At 43.8% G+C, this 21,944-nt stretch overlaps 2 protein-coding genes across 2 annotated transcripts; one reads left to right on the top strand and one right to left on the bottom strand.

Moving 5' to 3' along the window:
- Positions 1-7,659: 7,659 nt before the first annotated feature.
- Positions 7,660-10,595, top strand: LOC132831503 (ferritin heavy chain-like). The gene is made up of 4 exons (XM_060849681.1): positions 7,660-7,905; positions 8,283-8,429; positions 8,591-8,716; positions 10,163-10,595. The coding sequence occupies exons 1-4, from the start codon at positions 7,804-7,806 to the stop codon at positions 10,319-10,321; spliced, it is 534 nt and encodes a 177-aa protein (XP_060705664.1). The 5' UTR covers positions 7,660-7,803; the 3' UTR covers positions 10,322-10,595.
- Positions 10,596-12,111: 1,516 nt separating this feature from the next.
- LOC132831502 (ferritin heavy chain, oocyte isoform-like) lies at positions 12,112-21,820 on the bottom strand. Its single transcript, XM_060849680.1, has 4 exons — positions 21,518-21,820; positions 15,152-15,298; positions 14,914-15,039; positions 12,112-13,492 (listed from the first exon to the last, which is right to left on the bottom strand). The coding sequence occupies exons 1-4, from the start codon at positions 21,761-21,763 to the stop codon at positions 13,337-13,339; spliced, it is 675 nt and encodes a 224-aa protein (XP_060705663.1). The 5' UTR covers positions 21,764-21,820; the 3' UTR covers positions 12,112-13,336.
- Positions 21,821-21,944: the final 124 nt, after the last annotated feature.

Genomic DNA, 21,944 nt, shown 5'->3' on the forward strand with positions numbered 1-21,944 from the left:
TTCTTCACTCTCCTATCTACCTGTGACTCCATTTTCAAGGAGCTATGAACCTGCACTCCAAGGTCTCTTTGTTCAGCAGCACTCCCTAGGACCTTACCATTAAGTGTATAAGTCCTGCTGAGATTTACTTTCCCAAAATGCAACACCTCACATTTATCTAAGTTAAACTCCATCCGCTACTCCTCAGCCCATTGGCCTCTCCTCATTTCAGTTTTAAATGGTTTAGCCTGTACCCTCAGACTGTGACCCCTGTGTCTGGACTCTCCTGACACTTTGGTACTGCGAAGAATTTATGAACAAAGAGGCAGAGAGAGGTCTAAGGGAAAGAATCCCAGAGATTAATGTCCAGGCAGCTGACAGAACAGGAAGTCACAGCTGAGAAGGAAGCTTCGGGGCGGCACGGTGGCACAGTGGTTAGCACTGCTGCCTCACAGCGCCTGTAGACCCGGGTTCAATTCCCGACTCAGGCGACTGACTGTGTGGAGTTTGCACGTTCTCCCCGTGTCTGCGTGGGTTTCCTCCGGGTGCTCCGGTTTCCTCCCACAGTCCAAAGATGTGCGGGTCAGGTGAATTGGCCAAGCTAAATTGCCCGTAGTGTTAGGTAAGGGGTAAATGTAGGGGTATGGGTGGGTTGCGCTTCGGCGGGTCGGTGTGGACTTGTTGGGCCGAAGGGCCTGTTTCCACACTGTAAGTCTAATCTTCATTTATATAGAACCTGTTACATTCAAGGGGCATCCCAAAGTGCTTCACAAATCGTTTTTGAAGTGTTCTCACTATTATTTAGGAGGCAAGTTCAGTTTGCAACCTTGCGCACAGAAAGGCTCTGCAAATAACTCGAGTTTGCAAGCGCAAATCATGCCAGAGAAAGAGTGTCTTGATTAGGCCTTTCTCATTCAGGTTAGGCTGCAAGTTTCAGAATACATGATAATTAACCTCTGTGGACAGCAGGTGACTAGCCAGTCAGCACTGATGAATGAACAGTCAGCATGACTCAGTTGAAATGTCATGGGTTCAAGCTCCAGTCCAGGAGTTGCATGTGTGACCCAGGGTGACACAGCACTGAGGGAGAACAAAAGTACTGTGGATGCTGCAAATCTGAAATGAGAACAGGAAAAGGTTAGAAACACTTGCTGAGCCAGACTGAGGACTGTCTGTGAAGAGAAGATATGGCCAAAGTTTGAGGTCAAAGATCCTTGGGTTCCAACAAAAGAGTGGTTAACCTTCCTTCTTTTTGCTAATGCTGCTGAGAGATCCCAGGAATATCCATTTTATTTCAGCAATGGAGGATTGTCAGTTTGAGGGATTGAGTGAGAGAGGTTCAACTGGGGTATACTCTGTGACTGCTGCTGAGAAAAGAGGCGTGATGCCGAACCCATCTGGATCCTATCAGGACGTAATTGCAAGAATGTCAAATTACAATGGGAACAACAATTTATGCTGTGTGAGAAAAGGGTGCTGATCGGTGGAAAGGTTGACTCTGATTGGTTGAGGCATTGTCCTAGAAATTGCCCAAAGAATTATTCTCCTTAAATCATAAAAGGCACAACATCTAGGTATCCCTGTAGGAGATTGGTATCTGCTTATAAGTTTACAAATCTTCCAACAAGTGCAAGCGAACCATACCGGAAGCTTAACTGATAACCTCAAATTGGATGTTAGTGTAATTCTTGGCACATTCAAATTGTTCTTCAAGTGTTGTCTAAATGTGAAATCACATCAAACCTTAGACATTATATATTCTAGGTTTTACAAACCACACACTGTTTGAGAAGGATCTGTACTCTGCCTATTCCAAATACTCAATATTTCAGTATAGCGCTTCCCCCAATACACTATCTTCCATAAGAATTTTGCTGAGACTCAAGAGTTGGATCATTGGGGGATAGTTAGAAGCTGTATTACTACACTCAGGCAAGAAGATATGGCATGCTCATTAATTTTGTGATGATAAATTTGACAGAGACTGAACATAACGTCTTTAATTTGATTTGATTTATTGCTGTCACATGTACCTGAGTACAGTGAAAAGTTTTGTTTTGCAAGCAGTACACACAGATCATAGCAAACAAGGACATACAGATCAGAGTGCTTAGACAGAGAGAGGTATACAGAGTTACGGCAACAACATTAGGTTTGAAGTGAGTGAGGTCCATTCAGCAATCTGATTACAGCGGGAAAGAAGCTGTTCTTGAATCTGTTGGTGCATATGTTTAAGCTTCTGCATTTTCTGTCTGCCTGCTTGTCTGTTTTATATGCACAGAATGTAACATAATTACAACTTTCCTGATGAAGGAGCTTGGCCCGAAACATCGATTTTCCTGCTTCTCCGATGCTGCCTGACCTGTTGTGCTTTTCCAGCAATACTCTAATCTTGGCTCTAATCTCCAGCATCTGCAGTATCTATTTCTCCCTACATAATTAGAACTGTTGGGTCTCAGATTAACAACATTTTGGACAGGACATTGGAATAATTTTGTACTTTTTCTTTGTATGGTGTTATGGGGATATTTTACATAAGATGCAGACATGGCTACTGGATCAATACTTCTGACAGTACTGTACAGTACTTCTTCAGACCTACACTGGTTTAAAGGCTGAGAGTATGTGCTTATATTGCAGATGACAGTCATGTAGTGGTACTGTCATTAGACCAATATTCCAGAATCGTATTCTAATATTATGGGGATATGCATTTAAAAAGTCTGCAATCTGGGCAGCACGGTAGCTCAGCGGTTAGCACTGCTGCCTCACAACACCAGGGGCCCAGGTTCGATTTCACCCTTGGACGACTAGAGTTTGCACATTCTCCCTGTGTCTGTGTGATTTCCTCCTGCAGTCCAAAGATGTGCAGGTTAGGCAGATTGGCCATGGGAAATTACTCCGTAGTATCCAGGGATGTGCAGGTTAAGTGGGTTAGCCAAGGAAAACGCAGGGTTACAGGAATAGGGTGGGTCTGGATGGGATGACCTTCGGAGGGTCGGTGTGGACTTGATGGGCCAAATGGCCTGTTTCCACAACGTAGGAATTCTAGGGGGGAAAAGATAGTCTAATGGCTAACTCTGTGGTTTCACCAATGGCCCTTAGGGAAGGAAAGTAGTCTGGCCTACATGTGACTCCAGACCCAGAACAATGTCGTTGACTCTTAACTGCCCGCTGGGCAATTAGCGATGGGCAATAAATGCTGGCCTAGACAGTGACATCCACATCCTGTGAACGTATAGTAAAAAAAAACCCAACAGGGAAGAAAATCTGCTGTCCTTACTTGGTCTGACCTACGTGTGAATCCAGACCAACAGCAATGTGACTCTTATGTGCCCTCTGGAATGACCTTTATGTCAAGGGCAATTTAGGGATGAGCAATAAATGCTGGCCTTGCCCTTATCACATGATTAAATTCTTAAAGTTGCCCTCAAGTGACTCATCATCTCACGAGTCTACAGTTGAGTTCATTACCATACTGAATTGCTAATTGCTCCTTATTACTCAATGCCAGCTGGTCAGCAGTATTACAATAAATGACATCATTAATCTTAAAATCTGACAATGATAGATTGAACTGAAGAGAGACATTATGAGGTTGGTGTGAGACGTGTTGAGAACCACCTGGACGCTAAACATGATTCCAATCACATCCCATATCTGGAGTTAATATTTACAACTCATTAATTGGCTTTGCACTCTGCAAATTTTTGTGTTTGCTGCTGATGCATCCATTTGTCATTCTTAAGCCAAGTCCAATTGCCTTGCACTCATCTAATTACTTTGACATGTTTCCTGCTGGGTAGGTAAATCAAAGCCTCAAAAAATGAGACAAATAATTTAATGATGAAGATGCTGGAGGGAAACACAAAAGTGGGAAATCTTCTCTTGTTTGTTTGAAATCTCCACACAGTCAGTTTTACATGAGACGGGTAACAGGGCTGGAAACACTGACTCTGTTTCTCTCGCCACAGGTACTGCCAGAGCTGCTGAATTTCTCCAGCAATCTCTGTGCTTGTATCAATTTCACACACCCTGCCATCCCACCAATTTCAAATTTCAGGTTTCTTTATTCTCTCATTGGACGAGCCAGAGTTTGTTGCCAATCCCTAATTGCCCCTTGAAATAGATGGCTGGCTCGACCATTTCTGAGGGCAGTTAACAGTCAACCACAGTGAGTCTGGAGTCGTGGGTAGGTCAGGTTTCCTTCTCTGAAGGGACAGATGGGTTTTTAACAACAATAAATGAATGTTGTCCTGGTCACCATTACTGAGACTGGATTTCAATTCCAGCTTTTACTCATTCAGTCAAATTTCATCAAATTCCATTAGCTGTCTTATGAACCGGTATCTGAAGAGCTTTAACCTGGGGTTTCTGGATTCATGGTGCAGTGACATTACACAAAGCCACCAACTTGCTACTGAATTTTCCATCGAATCTTATTGAAGTAAAAGGATTGGCATTTAGTTCGTGCCTTTCACAACCTTAGGACATCATAATGCACTTTACAGCTAAGGAGCTTTTGATGTGTCATTACTCTTCTAATGCAGGAAAAAATGGCAGCCAAGGTGTGCACAGCAAAATCCCACAATAATGAGGCAATGACCTAGTAGTATTATTGCTGGCCTGTTAATCTGGAGACCAAGGTAATGTTCTGGGGACCTGGGTTTGAATCCCACTATGGCAGATGGTGGCATTTGAATCCAATAAAAATCTGGAATTAAGAATCTAATGACGATCATAAATCCATTGCTAATTGTCAGGAAAAACCCACCTGGCACACTAATGCCCTTTAGGGAAAGAAATTTGCTATACTTACCTGGTCTGACCTACATGTGTCTCCAGACCCACAGCGATGTAGTTAACTCTTAACTGCCTCTGGGCAATTAGGGATGGGCAATAAATGCTGGCCTAGTGAGAGGTGCCCTCATCCCACGAATAAATAAATAAAAATATGGCATGGGTGCAATGTACACGATCCCATGGACACTGTTTAGAAAAAGATATCTTAGATTACTTACTTACAGTGTGGAAACAGGCCCTTTGGCCCAACAAGTCCACACCGACCTGCCAAAGCGCAACCCACCCAGACCCATTCCCCTACAGTTACCCCTTCACCTAACACTACGGGCAATTTAGCCAGGCCAATTCACCTAACCTGCACATTTTTGGATTGTGGGAGGAAACCGGAGCAAACCCACTCAGACACGGGGAGAATGTGCAAACTCCACACAGACAGTTACCTGAGGCAGGAATTGAAGCCGGGTCTCTGACACTGTGAGGCAGCAGTGCTAATCACTGTGCCACTGTGCCGCCCAGCATTGGAGTCAGGCCAGCGAGCTTGGCGTGAATATTGGACAGGGACCAGGATATCTTCTTCCAAACAGTGTCCGTGGGATTGTTTACATTGCACCCAAGTGAGAACTCAGGCATGCCCTCGACCTGAATGACTTGAAAAACACGGTGTTCCCTCAATGCTCCCTCACTGTCAGTGTCACTGAGTCTCTAGTGTGGGCTTTGATGCCACAACCTCTAACTAGGAGAAAGTGCCAGCCACTGAAGTCACAGCCAATACAAATGCAGTAAGTCGGTCTGCACGTGTCCCGATGCTTCACTGTCTGTGACAATCGATGGCCCTGCATTGTACTATGAATGATCCAGAGGTGCGACCACTGTCTCTGCACATACTTTTCAATTAAATAGAAAGATAATGAATTTCTTAACTCAAGGGGATAAACCATTTCCACTTAGCATTTGTAAACTCATGAGAAAGCATTTCACTCAAAAGCCCAGATAGAAATAATGTATTTTTTTGTCGAAAGCCATGAAATAATATTCTGACATGTAAACATTCACAGAGTGCCTGAATCCTCATTCATTTGGAATTTAGGTTGGTATTGAAGGAACAGTCCAGATTGACAACAAGGAGGTGGGACTTATACTAATCCTGGACACGCTGGATGGTGGAGGAACATTTACAGAGGCTGCTGAGTTCAGGAAATCATTTTACCTTTAAAAACATCTTATTGTGTTTACAATGCGATGCTGCAAGAGAGGGCAGGATCATGTGACATTGTATCAGCTCTTCTGATGATGAACACTGTCTCATTAGAATCACTCACTATCAGACTTAACCCCTTACACTACAGTGTCAGCTGCTTGCTCTTAAGAGTTGTCTCGTCATAGGTGGCTGGCAACATTTCCAAACTCAAATGAGTGTGAGGTACACACAGATGCTGAGTTTCGCCAGTAATTTCTGATTCTCTAACATTGTGAATGAAGCAGGTTTACAGGATCATTTTTGTTAAGAGCTTCTCACTAACGTGACTACAGATTGCAGTTATTCGGGAACAGGTACCATCAACTCCAAAGTGTTTTGTTACACCTGCCCATCCGTTGGTGCTGACTGCAAACTCAACCTTAGTTGTTGAGACACTGGGTAGTGAGCAGGCCCATCCACCTCACGTAGGTCAGGGATGGTCCCTAGTGCCCACTTAGCATTAGAAGGCCTGCTGACTGGCTGGGCCAGAGCAGAGATGTGTCTTAGGCTAAAGTCCTAGGAGCATGAGTTCAAATCCCCACCACGGCAACCGGTAGAATTTGAATTTTATTGATAAATCTGGAGTTGAAAGCCATTGCCAATAAATGGAGAGCATTATAGTATAATCGATAGTCAGAAAAGCAATATTTGGTCCAGTCATGCCCTTTTAAGGAGGGAAATCTATGATCTGGCCTGGCCTACATGTGACTCCATACCCACAGCAGTGTGGTTGTTTCCTAACAGCCCTCAGTGAGTACTGCATATGGTGGTCTTGCCAGCAATACCCAAATCCTATGAAAGAATGAATTCAAAATATTGATAAAATTGTTGGGCAAGTTTTCAGAATTATCTCCATATATAGAACTTCGATTATCTGAACAAGATGGACGGGGAGGACTTTGTCCGGATAAATGATTGTTAGGAAACTGATTGTTTGGATAATGGATAATGTTTTTACATGCCAGGTTTGACTCAAAACAATGGAAAACTTCCCCCAATTCCTGTTGACTCCAGTCTTGCCAAGGTTCCTGAATGTCACACTGGGTAATCCCATTTTCCAGCACTTGGCCCATAGTCCTGTATGTTTTGGAATTGCAAGTGCACACCTTGGGGCTGCATGATGGCTCACTGGTTAGCACTGTTGGCACATAGCGCCAGGGATCAGATTCAATTCCATCCTCAGGTGACAATGTGGAGTTTGCACATTCTCCCTGTGTCTGGCGGATTTCCTCTGGGTGTTCTGGTTTCCTCCCACAGTCCAAAGATGTGCAGGTTCGGATGGATTGGCCATGGGAAATTGCCCTTTATTTCCAGGGATGTAGGTGGATTTCCATGGGAAATGTCAGGTCATGGGGATATAGGGGAGGAGTCTGGGTGGGATGCTCAGACTCAATGGGCTGAATGGACCCCTTGTGCACTGCAGGAATTCTATCGCAATGTCTATCACCCCTCAAACTGGCTATCAATGTCTCAAGTTCCAACATGAACAGATTCCTTTGTTAATTCAACGTGGTTAAGGAGTTGACGGTAAGGAGCCCAGTACTGGAGGGGTTAACCATTTTTTGCTGAATCATCTCAGAGAGGCGGTAACAAGATTGTGGGCGGTGTGTAGCGCGATAAATAAGAGGCTCGGGGGCGGATGTAGCTCAGAATTCGGGTTGTATTCTTGCTTCAACAGTGTTTGAACGGAATAGAACCCTAGTTTCTTCCTCCCTAGTCCAACTTTTTCAAGAAAAATTTTTTTTTAACACTTTTCCTTTGGACAACCACAGCAAGATCAGATCATGGCTTCCCAGGTTCGCCAGAATTACCACCAGGATTGCGAAGCGGCGATTAATCGCCAGATTAACATGGAGCTCTATGCTTCTTATGTCTACATGTCTATGGTAAGGCTGGGCAAATGCTCTTATCAATTTTTTTTTCATCAGCCTCTGCATTAAAGTTGAATCTGTTCTAGTTTCTGGATTGGGGGGAGGTGGGTAGTTCTAAATTAACCTCTGTCTCTCATAAAGCCGTAAACCTTTTTTAAAACCAAACTTGTAGCTGATTCCTTTGTCTCTCTCTCTCTCTCAAGCAACGCCCTTTCCCTCCCAGCACGGTAACTTCATTCTGGCTAGAAGATTTCAGTTTGTTTTACGAAACAAGTAAACAGTAACTTCACTCAACTTTTTTTTAGCCTTTCACTGTAAGTTCAATATTTTGTATTTTTAAAATGCGTTCCTTTAACTTTTTTTTCTTCTTTCCCCCCCACCCCCCTCCTCAGTATGCCTTCTTTGACCGGGATGATGTTGCTCTGAAACACGTTGCCAAATTTTTCCAGCATCAGTCCCATGAGGAACGGGAACATGCAGAGAAGCTGATGAAGTTTCAAAACGAACGAGGGGGCCGTGTGATCCTTCAAGATGTCGCGGTTAGTTTTAGAAACAAAGCCACATAAATGGCCTCTACGTGCAAGCAGCAGACTACATCATGTCTGTCGTCGTCTTCAAGACTTGTCTGTCTAATCACCACCTTTTTTTTAAAAAAAAACTTTAATCTGATCTATCTTTTCTTTCCCCCTCCTCCCCCCAGAAACCTGACCGTGACGAATGGAGCAATACTCTAGAAGCCATGAGGTGTGCCCTCCATCTGGAAAAGACTGTGAACCAGTCTCTGCTGGAGCTGCACAAACTGGCTTCTGATAAGGGCGATCCTCATGTGAGTATCGATTCCTTTGTTACCTCCCAAACTGATCCTAACCTGCTTTCTCCTCTCCACCCACCCAAATAGAGCTTTTGTTAATCAAAAGTACTAAGTTAACAACAGGGTTCCTAGCACAACTTTGTACATTTAATGCTGTTCAGGCCTTTGTATTTATACAGATCATCCTTTTTCAAACTTTATCAAGTTTAAAAACAAGGGCTGTAGATGCTAGAAACCAGATTCTAGATTAGTGGTACAGGAAAAACACAGCAGTTCATGCAGCATCCAAGGAGCAAGAAAATTGATGTTTTGGGCAAAAGCCCTCCATCAGGAATAGGTATTCCTGATAAGCCCTCTTGCCTGAAATGGTTTTTTTCAAATTTTAGTGTTGAAAGTGTTGCTGGAAAAGCACAGCCAGTCAGGCAGCATCCAAGGAGCAGGAGAGTTGACACGAGCCCTTCAGGAATTCTCTGAAATGTTGACTCTCCTTCTTGGATGCTGCCTGACCTGGTGTGCTTTTCCAGCAACACTTTCAGCTCTGATCTCCATCTGCAGTCCTCACTTTCTCTTTTTTTTCAAACTTTAGGCAAGTTAACACAGCAATGCTGAATGGAGTGCATTTAAAATATCTTGTGCACTAGTTCTGATTAGTTTATCAACACAATTGGCTTATGGGTTCCTAAAAGATTAGGATTAAATATTCACTTAAACAGTCACCATAGGACCATTTCCTGGCATGACTGGTGAATGTAAGCTGAGCTTCCTCACCTCTGGCAAGGGGAGGGCTGTGATAGTGGGACTGCACTGGTGAAAATAACTAAGTGTTGAACACTTGCTGGTAGCACTACAAACCAGCTACTCGCAGCAACTCTAGTCAGTTGCTTATCAGTTCATCTGTTCGAAATGTACAGCATGGAAACAGACCCTTTGGTCTGACTTGGCCATGCTGACTAGATATCCCAATCTAGTCTCTCCTGCCAGCACTTGGCCTATACCTCCAAACCCTTCCTATTCATATACCCATCCAGATGCCTTAATGTTTTTTTCACAACTTTGTTGAAGGTGGCAGTGACTCCAGTGGTTGGCACTGCCCACCCTCATGCCAGAGGCCTGGGTTTACTCCAGCCTACTGTCTGTTGCATGGTCTACTTGGGAATCTGCTGGGTACTTTGGCTTGTCCTCCCTCCTTCTGCCCCTGCCTCAAAAGCTGGGCAGTTTAAATTAACCAGGATTTGGGGGGGGGGGGGTGTGGAAAGCTTGAATGGAGTCCTCTGCAGAGTTGGTATAGATTCAGTGGGCCAAATGGCCTCTTCCTACAGATTTTGACCACTTGAGGATTGACTGACTAAATATGACAAAGTGCTGTTCTTATCAACAAACAAGTTCAAGTCTTACCTGCTTGTTCTAAAACCAGAACACATTTTCTAAAAGCCTAACTACTCTTAATATCCTGCCTCCTAGATGTGTGACTTCCTGGAAACTCACTATTTGGATGAACAAGTCAAAGCTATCAAGCAGCTTGGTGATTTCATCACCAACCTGGTCCGTATGGGAGCTCCCCAGACTGGCATGGCAGAGTACCTGTTTGACAAGCACACCCTAGGAGAGAGCAGCAGCTAAAAGATCCACCACTTTGAAATCAGTGTGCCTCTAAAACCACCTACAAAATGTTCTTTTTTTAACAAGTGAATGTGTTTTTTGTCTTTGAATGGAGTTAAGTCTTTGGTACTACCTTTTTTCATGGGTATTAACTTTGAATTTTTGAGTAAGGGAAAGGTGAAAGTAAACATGCTTTTGGGTCAACTTCAGTGAAACTTTCTATCAAGTACACACATTGTGAAGCTATATGGCACAGCTGCTGATTTAAGGAAATAAAGGTTTTCAAGTGTTGAAACTGTCTGTTGATTGATTTAAAATGCACTTCATCTATACTCCAAGTAGCTGTAATCTTTTTCCAGTCTCTCCACCCCCATCTAGCAGTCAATTTTCAACATGTACTTGAGTTCCCCTCTGTTTGTGCTTAGCCTGTATCCTTCTGCCTTCATCCTACCCTTCCTCTGGAAGTTCACTCCACACCCAAAACACTTTGATTTTAAAACAAAATAGCCCCTTTAGATGTTAGTCTTTCCCTGGTTGGTTTTTTTTTGGAAGCCCTCAAGAGGAAAAACAGCTGATAGCTATTAACATTCCACACAATAACTCACTAATTCAAACACTTCATTCCTAGCAATAGTCTTAAGTCTTTCCTGAACTGTCTCCCAACTCCATATCCTCTAATATGGAGCCCTTGCTCAGCCTGCAAGTCTGGTCTGGAGCCTCCTGGTTCGAATGGAGCCATGTTCACCTTGTCCTGGCTTTGCTTTCCCACCAATACTGGAGATATCCCCTTTTGCCATTTAATTTAGCCTTACTACTCTTCATATGCCACCATCTTAATTAGCCTTTTTTTTGTGTAGCACTTGCTGCTGCAATTGAGGTAAGACCTGCTTTACAGGAAAGCAGATGGACAAGCCCTGCACTCTAACCTGAATGCTGCTACTCTACCACCACCTTGAAGCTAGCTAATTAGCAAACTTGCCCTGAATCACATGATCTAATTAGCCCTTCATGCAGAATATTAAGGGCTTTAGTAAAGTACAAGTAAACAAGTGTCTTAGCACTCTGCCCTCCTCAATCTTCTTGGTTACTTCCTCCAAAAATAAAGTCCAGTTTGAGAGATAATTTCCTTTGCAAAACCATGTCAACTATCCCTAATTCCTTGCTTTCATAACTTCCCACAACAACCTGAGACACATTAGATCAGGTCCCAGAGATTTATGCACCTTTATATTTTGAGACCTCCAGCATTTCCTCTTCTGTAATGTGAATTGTTTTTAAAAAATGTCTATTTAAATTTCCCTGAATTCTTCCAGCCTACATTTTCTCCACAGTAAAAACTGACAATGTTCATTTAATATATCTAAGGCTCAACACAAAGATGATCTATAAGGGGCCCCATACTTTGTCTAGTTGTTGATGGGCGTGGCAATGGTGATTATACTCTCCAAGTGATTCTGGATGGCTTATAAATTAAAGGATGCTCTGCTTTATAATTTACTTATCAGTCTGATCAGGGATATTTATTATACACCTCTGGAGCAGGTAGGACTTAAACCTGGGTCTCCTGGCTTAGAAGTAAGGACATGACCACTATACAAACAATTGTTTCTTTTGAAATGTATAACTTATTTTGCATCTATCCTAGTCAATGTTTAAGACAAAAATAGACTTGCGAATGCTTTTTCTCAGCAGTACTCACATTCGATATCACTGAATGACTGTACAAAATTTTCCTTTCTACAATTTCCTTGTTCAATGAACAAGCACTTTAATTGTTTCTGGGTACATTCTCTGTAAAGGTAATGCCTTAAACACAGTCCTCTTGCCATCAGTCAACTGCCTCTGCTCATGAAGATCTTCCAGTGGGGAGTGGTAGCAAGCCATATATTTAGCAAAGAAAACCAGGCTTGTAATAGACTTCGTACAGAATGATGTCCAAATGTTAGTAGATCCATTAGATTAGCATCTATAAAACTAGCCCTTTAAAATAATTAAACTCTTGGAAGTACAAATACCAGTGTCGCTATATTCCTCCAGCTTGCTTACCATCTTTGTTCAATATGAACCTTGTGTAACTTTTCCAAACTGTGACCTCCATCTGCTGGTTCAAGCCCCAATCCTGAGATTTTGAACACAACCTCATCTGGCATTGCCAGGATGGTAGTGAAGGAGTGCTGCACAGGTTGACCTGCTGTGTTTTGTATTTGATGTTCAGCCTGTTTGGCAAACATTCATCCTCCACCAACAACATTTGGCCATCGTGTCTTTTCTGCTGTACACACTGGCTTCCCTCCAGATGTGTGACACCACTTCAAAAAGACTTCATTGGCTGTGAAAGGCTCACCCATAAAGGTAAGTTCTTTGAGGTGCCCTTGCAGATTTTGTTTCTTAAGATTTTGTGTGGGACTGGAGCACATAGGTCAGAAAGGATTCCAGTTTAACCATGGGTCTGGATGATTATATTGTCACAACTGCAACACTACACAAGGTGGGTCCAGGTTCATGTAAATTAGGCTCGAAAGAAGTTGGTTCCTGAGACTGATTGCTATTAAGGAAACAACAGGCAGGAAAAGACCAGCAAGTCATCAAGGTTTGTCACTAGGGCAAGTTACACAGGGAGAAATGGAGGAGGCATCTGACAGGTTACCCAGCCAAGCACAGGAGTTCCTCCATATTCATACACTGACCCAGTGCAAGTTTCCTCAATTTTAAAATGAGCCCCAATCTTTCCTTGTGGATCCAAGAAACAGCGAAAGGCAAAACAGTAAACACTTAACCACTTTTATTTGGGAACAGATTGCTAAGTGTATTCTTTCTGGAAGTACTTATCGAATGGATTACTGTTGCCAAAATGGATTCACTTTAATGCCACAGTCCATTTATTCCAGCAATAACAGTGCTATAATGTAACATATGGGACAACACGATCTACTGTTCAATTTTGCTATAGATTCCCATCTGGCTGGTCAGGGTGATAACTTGGCAGAACATGAGGCTGTGCTCTATTGACATACGATGGCCAGGTGTCCTTGACTGTTAGCTACCTTCCCCCAGGGTGTGCTTGTCGAACAGGTACTCTCCCATGCCATTCTCAGGAGCTCCCAACCGCTTCAGGTTGGTGATGTGATCTCCAAACATCCTAATGGCCTCAATTTGCTCATTCAAGTAGTTAGATTCCAGGAACTCACATAGCTGAAATAGAAAGAAAATGTAGTGCTGAGGACTGCCTCTATACCAATACTTGTGTCACTCCAGACTCTACTGATAGATTTGGTTACCAGCCTCAGTTCACGTACATTGTTCAGTTGAATAGTGAAGCACATTTCAAGCTCAAAATTATCCACAACCAGTCAGAGTGTTTAATGATTAGATCCTACTCCTGAATTGGTAATTGGCTAGCTCATTTGGCTGGATGGCTGATATTTGATGCAATGTAATGCCAACAGCGTGGGTTAAATTTCCGCACTAGCTGAGGTTACTGTGAAGGATTCTCCTTCTCACTCTCTCCCTATGCCTGAAGTGTGGTTCACCCTCACATTAAACCACCAACAGTTGTCTCTAATGAAAACAGCAGTCCTTTTGTCAAGTCAAGACTACGGCAACTTTACTCGAGTCAAAATCCCACAACTCCCTCCCTAATGACATTGTGGGGCTACCAACAGCTGCAGCAGTTCAAGAAGGCAGCTCACCACCATGTTCTCAAGGTCAACTAGAGATGGGTAATAAGCCAACAGCGCCCACATCCTCTGAATGAATTTTTAAAAGTTTCCTGATACAATAGACTATTGAATCTTTCTGCTATCCTTCAAATAAACGCTGTTGTAGTTTTCTCAGATGAGAAATAAGTTTACACTATAGGTTTGTTCCCCTTCTGTAAGATGGCTATAAACCCTTGAGAATGTATCCAACTAGTCACTGGCTAAAGAGGGATTTTCTGATGTCCACTAACTGATCTGAGCGTTTGTGATATGTGTTTCCAAGTGTTTTATGCAGAGTCACTGGCCTAACACCAGCTTACAATCACAGGTTGAAACTGAGGGGGCGTTTCTATCCTTTCTGGGTGCAATGTCTCTTTGTATTAAATCGGTAAATCATGGCCATGAGCTTGTCTCCTGGTTTTATAACCAAGGTGAGTCAAACAAAACAGCTATTAAGTACGTTGCTTTGTACGTTCGCCCCTCTATGTTTAATCATAGAACTGCTTAGCACAGGAGACTATGCAACCTCACACTTCTATGCTAGCTAAAAGGAAGAGTCATCCAGTTTCTCCCACTCTCCTCCTCATTCCCCACAGCCCTTCAAATCCTCCTATATTTATCCCTTTGGTAAGTTACCAGAATTTGCTTTCACCATCCTTTCATAATGCTCTGTGTTAAGTTTAAAAAAAACACGATCCATTGCTCTGTTTCTTTTGCCAATTATCTTGAACCCTAATCTTTTTGATATTGACCTTCCAGCCAGCACAAATAGTTTCTCCTTACTGATTCCAGGAGGGTCTCTTATAGCTTTAAACGACTGCGTTAAATCTATACAGAACTATTCCAGTTCTTAGGGCAACAAATGTATACATCAATTCAGAGTGGAAAGGGTTTGGCAATGTTTGGTGAACTCACAACAAGATCGTTGTGCTCGGATGCCACTTTGTGTAGAGCCAGGATAGATTTGTTCACTGTTTTCTCCAGCTCCAGGGCCTGTTCCATAGCTTCTAAGCCATTTCCCCACTCATCCCGGCTGGGTTTCTATGAATAAAGACAATTGGGTCAATGGAGTTGAACCAAATCGCTTAACATTAAGAAGAAGGCATTGGGAACAGGGAAGAAAAAAGGGTAGAGAGATCTCTCACCCACTAACCTTGATGTCCCAGAAGATGATGCGGCCTCCACGTTGATTCTGAAAATCCATCAGCAACTTTGCATGTTTCTGTTCCTCAAGTGCCTGCTCAAAGTAGAACTTGGCAAAGTTCCGCAAAGCAACATCTTCCCGGTCAAAGTAGTATGACTGAGGCAGAAAAGAACACCGCACAATGACAATATTTAAAACACCACCTTCAAGGGACATGCCACCCCAACATGAATATACCCAACCTTTCATTTATAGTCACCCTGTCAACATCCTATCATTCATAACCAACTCAAAGCAGACTATGAAACCTTTAAGGCTTCAAGAGGCAATCACATAATCTTCTCAGGGCAAGTAAGAATATGTGTCAGCTTTGTACCAGTATGTAACACACAGACCTCAGAAAAATCTGAGTTTGCATTTCTCTCCAGAGAGGATACATGTCCATTGTAGTCATTTACGTGCACCTCAAGAAGTTCTCCAAAGTGACATCTTCCTTTGCAAAACACCCTCAGAACATATGTAAAAAACCCAATGGTTTTATTATATTTCAGAGACCAGGCCTGTTATCCCTGGTTTCCCAGCCAGTATTTATCTTTCTACCATAACCAGTAAAACAAACAGGTGACTTAGTAGAGAGAAAGCAGTTAATGTCCCGAGTTCAGTGACCCTTCTTCAGAACTGTTCTGGACTCCAAACATTAACTCTGCTCTCTCTCCAGAGAGGTTGCCAGACCTGATGAGTTTCTCCAGCAATTTTTGCTTTTGTTTCAGATTTCCAACATCCACAGTTGTTTTATTTGGTCACTGTCTTAATGATTCTGTCAACTTTTATTCTTATATAAGAAGCAAGAGTGTAACTAGAGAAAGGGTTGGTCCACTAAAGGATAAGGAAGGAAGGTTGTGTGTCGAACCTGAGAAAATGGGTGAGATTCTCAATGGTTACTTTGCATCATTGTTCACTGAGGAACAGAGGTGATGAATGCTGAAATTAGAGACAGAAGTTTGTTTACTCTGGATCACGTTGACATGAGAAGATGTATTGGGTAGGCTAAAGGATATTAAAGTAGATAAGACCCCAGGGCCTCCCAGGTTGCTGAGAGAGGGAAGAGTGGAAGTAGCTGAGGTCCTGACAGATATCTTTGTAGCATCCTTAAACACAGGTGAAGTGCCAGATGACTGGAGGGTTGCTCATGTTGTCCCCCTGTACAAGAATGGTATTAGGGATATTCCAGGTAACTAGAGACCAGTGAGCCTGACGTCAGTGGTGGGAAAGTTTGGAAAAGAACGGGCTTATCAGTGATAGGCAACATGGTTTTGTGTGAGGTAGAGAGGACGTGACCAAGTTGAGAGATGAAGGAAGGACTGTAGATGCCATATACATGGACTTGAGTAAGGCATTTGATAAGGTTCCCCATGGTAAACTCATGGAGAAAGTGAAGTCACATGGTGTGTAGGGTGTTCTAGCTAGGTGAATAAAGAACTGGTTGAGCAACAGGAGACAGAGTAGTAGTTGAAGGGAGTTTCTCCAAATGCAGAAAGGTGACCAGTGGTGTTCCACAGGGGCCAGTGCTGGGGCCACTGCTGTTTGTAATATCCATAAATTATCTGGAAGAGGGCACTGTTGGTCTGACCAGTAAGCTTGCAGATGACTTGGAGTAGCAGAAAGCATAGGGGACTGTCAAAGAATACAGGAGAATATAGATAGACTGGAGAGTTGGGCGGAGAAGTGGCAGATGGAGTTCAATCCAGGCAAATGTGACGTGACGCATTTTGGGAAGTTTAATTCTAGAGCCAACTATACTGTAAACAGAAGAGCCTTGGGAAAAGTTGATGAGCAGAGAGATCTGGGAGTTCAGGTCCATTGTACCCTGAAGGTGGCTGCGCAGGTGGGTAGAGTCGTCAAGAAGGCATTTGATATGCTTTCCTTCATTGAACGGGGTATTGAGTATAAGAGCTGGCAAGTCATGTTAAAATTGTACAAGACATTGGTTTGGCTGCATTAGAATACTGTGTACAGTTCTGGTCGCTACATTACCAAAAGGATGTGGATGCTTTGGAGAAGGTGCAGAGGAGGTTTAAGAGGATGTTGCCTGGTATTGAAGGTGCTAGCTATGAAGAGAGGTTGAGTAGTTTAGGATTGTTTTCATTAGAAAAAAGGAGATTGAGGGGGGACCTGATTGAGGTCTGCAAAATAGGGTATAGATAGGGCAGATAGAGATAAGCTTTTTCCCCACATGAGGGATTCAGTAACGAGAGGTCATGCGTTCAAGGTGAGAAGTGAAAAGTTTAAGATGGATACACATGGCAAGTACTTTACGCAGAGGGTGGTAGATGCTTGGAACGCGTTGCCAGCAGAGGTAGTAGAGGCAGGCACGGTAGATTCATTTAAGATGCATCTGGACAGATGCATGAGTAGGTGGGGAGCAGAGGGATACAGATGCTTAGGAATTGGGTGATAGGTTTAGGCAGTAGATTAGGATCGGCTCAGGCTTGGAGGGCTGAAGGGCCTGTTCCTGGGCTGTAAATTTTCTTTGTTCTTTGCTTTGAGGAAACTGGTATCCTGTGTTTTCTGCATACGTGAATAAATATCAGCAAAACACCTTGCTTGCTGTTAAGTATTTTGGGATGTCGTTAGGTTAAGAAAGGAGCTATACAATGCAAATTCTTTCTTTATCAATGAAATTGCTAATGTAAACATGTCACACTGCAGTTACATCCTCCTGCCACTGGAGGTTCTTCAGCAGCTCCAACTATCATAAGGTGTAATTACAATATGACAAGCTTATACACTTTATAAACAGGCATCCGCATCCATAAACACCAACTAGCCATGAAACGACACGACCAGCTATCCTCAGTAGCCACACACACAGATGACAAGCAACATGAATTCGACTGGGACAACACTACTATTATAGGACAAGCCAAACAGAGAACAGCCAGGGAATTCCTAGAGGCATGGCACTCATCCATGGATTCAATCAAGCACATCGAATTGGACCCCATATACCGACCACTGCAGCGGACAGCTGGAACTGACAACTGGAAGCGGCAGATTCAAACCACTACAAATGCCAGAGGAAAGATCACAGAAGCACTTCACAGGAGGCTCCCAAGCACTGAGGATGTCACCTAGACAGGGGACAAAACGTCTGCAACACAAATTCGGCGAACAGAACCACAACAGGATTTTGCTATTTTTATACTCATTTCTCTTTGCAATAAAGACAAGTGTTCCATTTGCTTTCACAATTACTTGGTGTAACTCCATGCTCACCATTGTGATTAATATATGATAAGCCAGATCCCTCTGTAATGCAGCATTCTCCAGTCTCTCTCCATTAAATAATATTTCATTTTTTTAGATTAGATTAGATTTCCTTCAGTGTGGAAACAGGCCCTTCGGCCCAACCAGTCCACACCGACCCTCTGAAGAGTAACCCGCCCAGACCCATTTCCCTCTAACTAATGTACCTAACACTATGGGCAATTTAGCATGATCAATTCACCTACCCTGCACATCTTTGGACTGTGGGAGGAAACCGGAGCACCTGGAGAAAACCCACTCAGATACAGGGAGAACATGCAAACCCCATACAGACAGTCGCCCAAGGCTGGAATCGAACCTGGGATTTCTATTCTACTGAAGTGTACACCCTCACATAGTCCAACATTATACTCCATAACTTAACCTATCCATTTCTCTTAAACTCCTATCCTTCTCAGAATTTGCTTTCCTACATATCCTCATATCATCAGTAAATCTAATTACAATACAGTCTGACCTTTCATTTAGGTGATTGCAAATAGTTCAAGTCTCAGCACTGGTCCATTGTCGCTTGACTAGTTAACAGTTCACCAATCTGAAAATGACCTTTTATCCTGACTCTGTTTCTTGTTAGTCAGCCAGTCCTTTTTTTTATTGGAGGATGAGGCCATTACTGGCACAGCCCACATTTATCGTCCATCCCTAATTGAGTTAAGAGTCAATTACATAGCTGTAGGTCTGGAGTCACACGGAGGTAAGGATGACAATTTCCTTCCCTAAAGGACATTAGTGAACCAGATGGGCTTTCGCTCGCCCTCCCACAATCGACTCTTAATTCCAAATTTTAATTAATTCAAATTCCATTACTTGCCATGGCAGGATTTGAAACTGGATCCCCAGAATGTTGCCTGGGTCATAGATTCCAGAGTGTGGAAGCAGCTCGTTTGGCCCATTTAGTCCACATGACCCTCCGAAGAGCATCCCACCCAATCCCTCCCCTCCCAAGCTATCCCTATAATCCTACATTTCCCATGGCGAACCCACCTAGCCTGCACATACCTGGACACGACAGGCAATTTACCATGGTCAATCCACCTAACTTGCACATCTTTAGACTGTGGGAGGAAACACACACTAGGCGCAGGGAGAATATACAAACTCCACACAGTCACCTGAAAATGGAATTAAACCTTGGTCCCGAGCACCATGAAGCAGCAGTGCTAACCACTGAGCCACCCTATTGGATCAATGGATTAACAGTTCAATTATAATATCACTAGGGTGTCACCTCCCTCTATCCATGCTAACACAGCCCCCCAAACACCATGAGCTTGTATCCTGTCAATTAACTGTTTATTCATCCTTTTGAATGCATTTTGTAAATCCAAATATTGCTAAACCCCCTTCTTTACCATACTTGTAACATTCACTTACAACTGTAATAAACCTGTCAGGTTCCCTTTCACAAAACCATGTTGACTCTGCCTGTTTGCATTATGATGTTCTAAATGACCTGCTACATTACTGAATTCTAGCAATTTCCCAATCTTAGATAATAGCTTTATGCTTCCTGGCTCCCCACTTTCTTGAATAGTAATGTTATATACTCTGAACTAGACTTTAATTATTATTAGGGCTACAAATCACACCCACCCATGATGTTTTTCCTTTGTCACTTATCTCCAACCAAACTGAATTTATATTTTGGGATGGGAAAGTGAGGGAAGATGTTGGAATTGTTTCAGGGCATGTGTTTTAATTGAGATGAAAATACAGAGGTCCTCAGCTGTGCTGTGTGGGTTATGTTCCATTGTATAGGTTGCACTGGATTTTATTTGCTACTGTGGAGTCTTGCTATTTCTGCATTGAAGCTGGTGTGTTAATGTAGGGAATGGGATGGCTGGTGTTAGGTTAGACAGTGTGGATGTATGGGAGCACCTTGCTGGGATGTGCTAAAATCCCTTGTGACACATCCTAGACTCTGTAGGATGCATCAGGATATACTGTCTTGAATGGGATGTGCTTGATTGTCTCCTGGGATTTACCTCCAAAGATATGTTCATCTGAATGTGATCTGTCAGACTGTCTCCTTAACATGCTGGGTTTCCCTCCTTGCATGTTCAGAGTTGAACATGACTGGCTGGATTTTTATCTTGGGGTCTCCTGTGGACGTGCTGGGATTCCTTTCTGGGATTTAACAGTGAGAATATGCTTGGATTCTCTCCTGAGATATGCTGGAAACTTCAGGATTTTCTCCATGCTTGTGCTGGGATTCCTTGCTGGAAATGACTGAACTGCATGGGAATATGCCGAGGTCTCTCCTGGGATGTGGCAAAGTGAATGGGATAGTCCAGGACTACCCACATTATGCATGAGGCAGTGAGGATCGGCTGGGTTTCCCTATTAAAAAGTATTGGCATCAGTGGGATCTATTGAATTTCCTGTTGGGATGTGCTAGAGAGAATGATATCTGCTGGATTCCCTGTTGGAAGGTGCTAGAGTGACTAAGAGTCTAGGGTGTGCTGCGTCTGCAGGATTCCTTGCTGGGTGTGCAGTACTGAATTGCATCTGCTGGGTTTCTTGATTTGATGTGTTGGATCAAACGGGATCCATTTGCTTCCTTGTTGTGGGAATGTATTGGAGTGAATGGGATGTGCTGGATCAAATGGTATCTGTTGGATTTCCTGTTGGAATGTGCTGAAATAGGATCCAGGAAATCTTGATGGGGGACATGCTGGAGTGAATAGGGTCTGTTGGGTGTCCTGATGCAAAGTATTGGATCAAATGGGATCCGCTGGGTTCCTTTTTGGGGGATGTGTTGGAGCGAATGGGTTGTGGAGTAGGTTGAACCTGCTGGATTCCTTGCTGGAGTGTATGTGCTGGGTCAAATGGGATCTACTGGATTCCTTGCTGGTGTGTGTGCAGAATGTCCTGACTTCATGTGCTGGGTCAAATGGGATCTGCTGGATTCCTTGTTAGGGGGTGGGCATGTTGGAGTAAATGGGGTGTGCTGGGTGATCGGATGTGCTGTGTTGGATCAAATGGGACCTGGTGGATGTACAGGAGTGACTAGGATCTGCTGGATTCCCCGCTGGGATCCACTCTCACCATGGACAGGTAGACATAGAAGGCGGTGAGCTCCTGGTTGATCTGTCTGTTGATGCCTTCCTCACATTCCCTCGGGTAGTCCTGACGGTTTTTGCCCCATTTCCGCGGGCCCTGGGGCCCCCTCCGGACCTGCAGCTGTGCCCGGGGGGCGAGGGGGTAGCAAGGCGGGCCCGGGGGTGGCAGGAGGCGAGGTGCGACCAGGAGGAAGCGACAACTGCCCGTTAACAGGCGCCACAGGCTGCCCATGGCCTGGGCTCAGGTGGCGTCTCGAGGCGGGGGAGCGCGCACGGCGCCGTGCACGCGCCCGATCGGGGCCACGCGCGCCGACTCCGCTCCCACTGATTGGCTGCAAATGGCGGGGTTGGGGAGCGCGCGCGCTCCAACCGTCATGTGGGGAAGGGGGGAGGGCGTCACGTGGACGCTCCCT

Source organism: Hemiscyllium ocellatum, chromosome 33, assembly GCF_020745735.1.
Source record: "Hemiscyllium ocellatum isolate sHemOce1 chromosome 33, sHemOce1.pat.X.cur, whole genome shotgun sequence".
Lineage (NCBI taxonomy): Eukaryota > Metazoa > Chordata > Chondrichthyes > Orectolobiformes > Hemiscylliidae > Hemiscyllium > Hemiscyllium ocellatum.

Excerpts from the sequence above, each read along its gene's own strand:
- LOC132831503 (XM_060849681.1), top strand. The coding sequence starts at position 7,804 with ATGGCTTCCCAGGTTCGCCAGAATTACCACCAGGATTGCGAAGCGGCG. Across the intron at positions 7,906-8,282 it reads CTTATGTCTACATGTCTATG|TATGCCTTCTTTGACCGGGA; the intron begins GTAAGGCTGGGC and ends CCCCCTCCTCAG. Across the intron at positions 8,717-10,162 it reads CTGATAAGGGCGATCCTCAT|ATGTGTGACTTCCTGGAAAC; the intron begins GTGAGTATCGAT and ends CCTGCCTCCTAG.
- LOC132831502 (XM_060849680.1), bottom strand. The coding sequence starts at position 21,763 with ATGGGCAGCCTGTGGCGCCTGTTAACGGGCAGTTGTCGCTTCCTCCTG. Across the intron at positions 15,299-21,517 it reads TCTATGTCTACCTGTCCATG|TCATACTACTTTGACCGGGA; the intron begins GTGAGAGTGGAT and ends TTTCTGCCTCAG. Across the intron at positions 15,040-15,151 it reads TCATCTTCTGGGACATCAAG|AAACCCAGCCGGGATGAGTG; the intron begins GTTAGTGGGTGA and ends CTTTATTCATAG.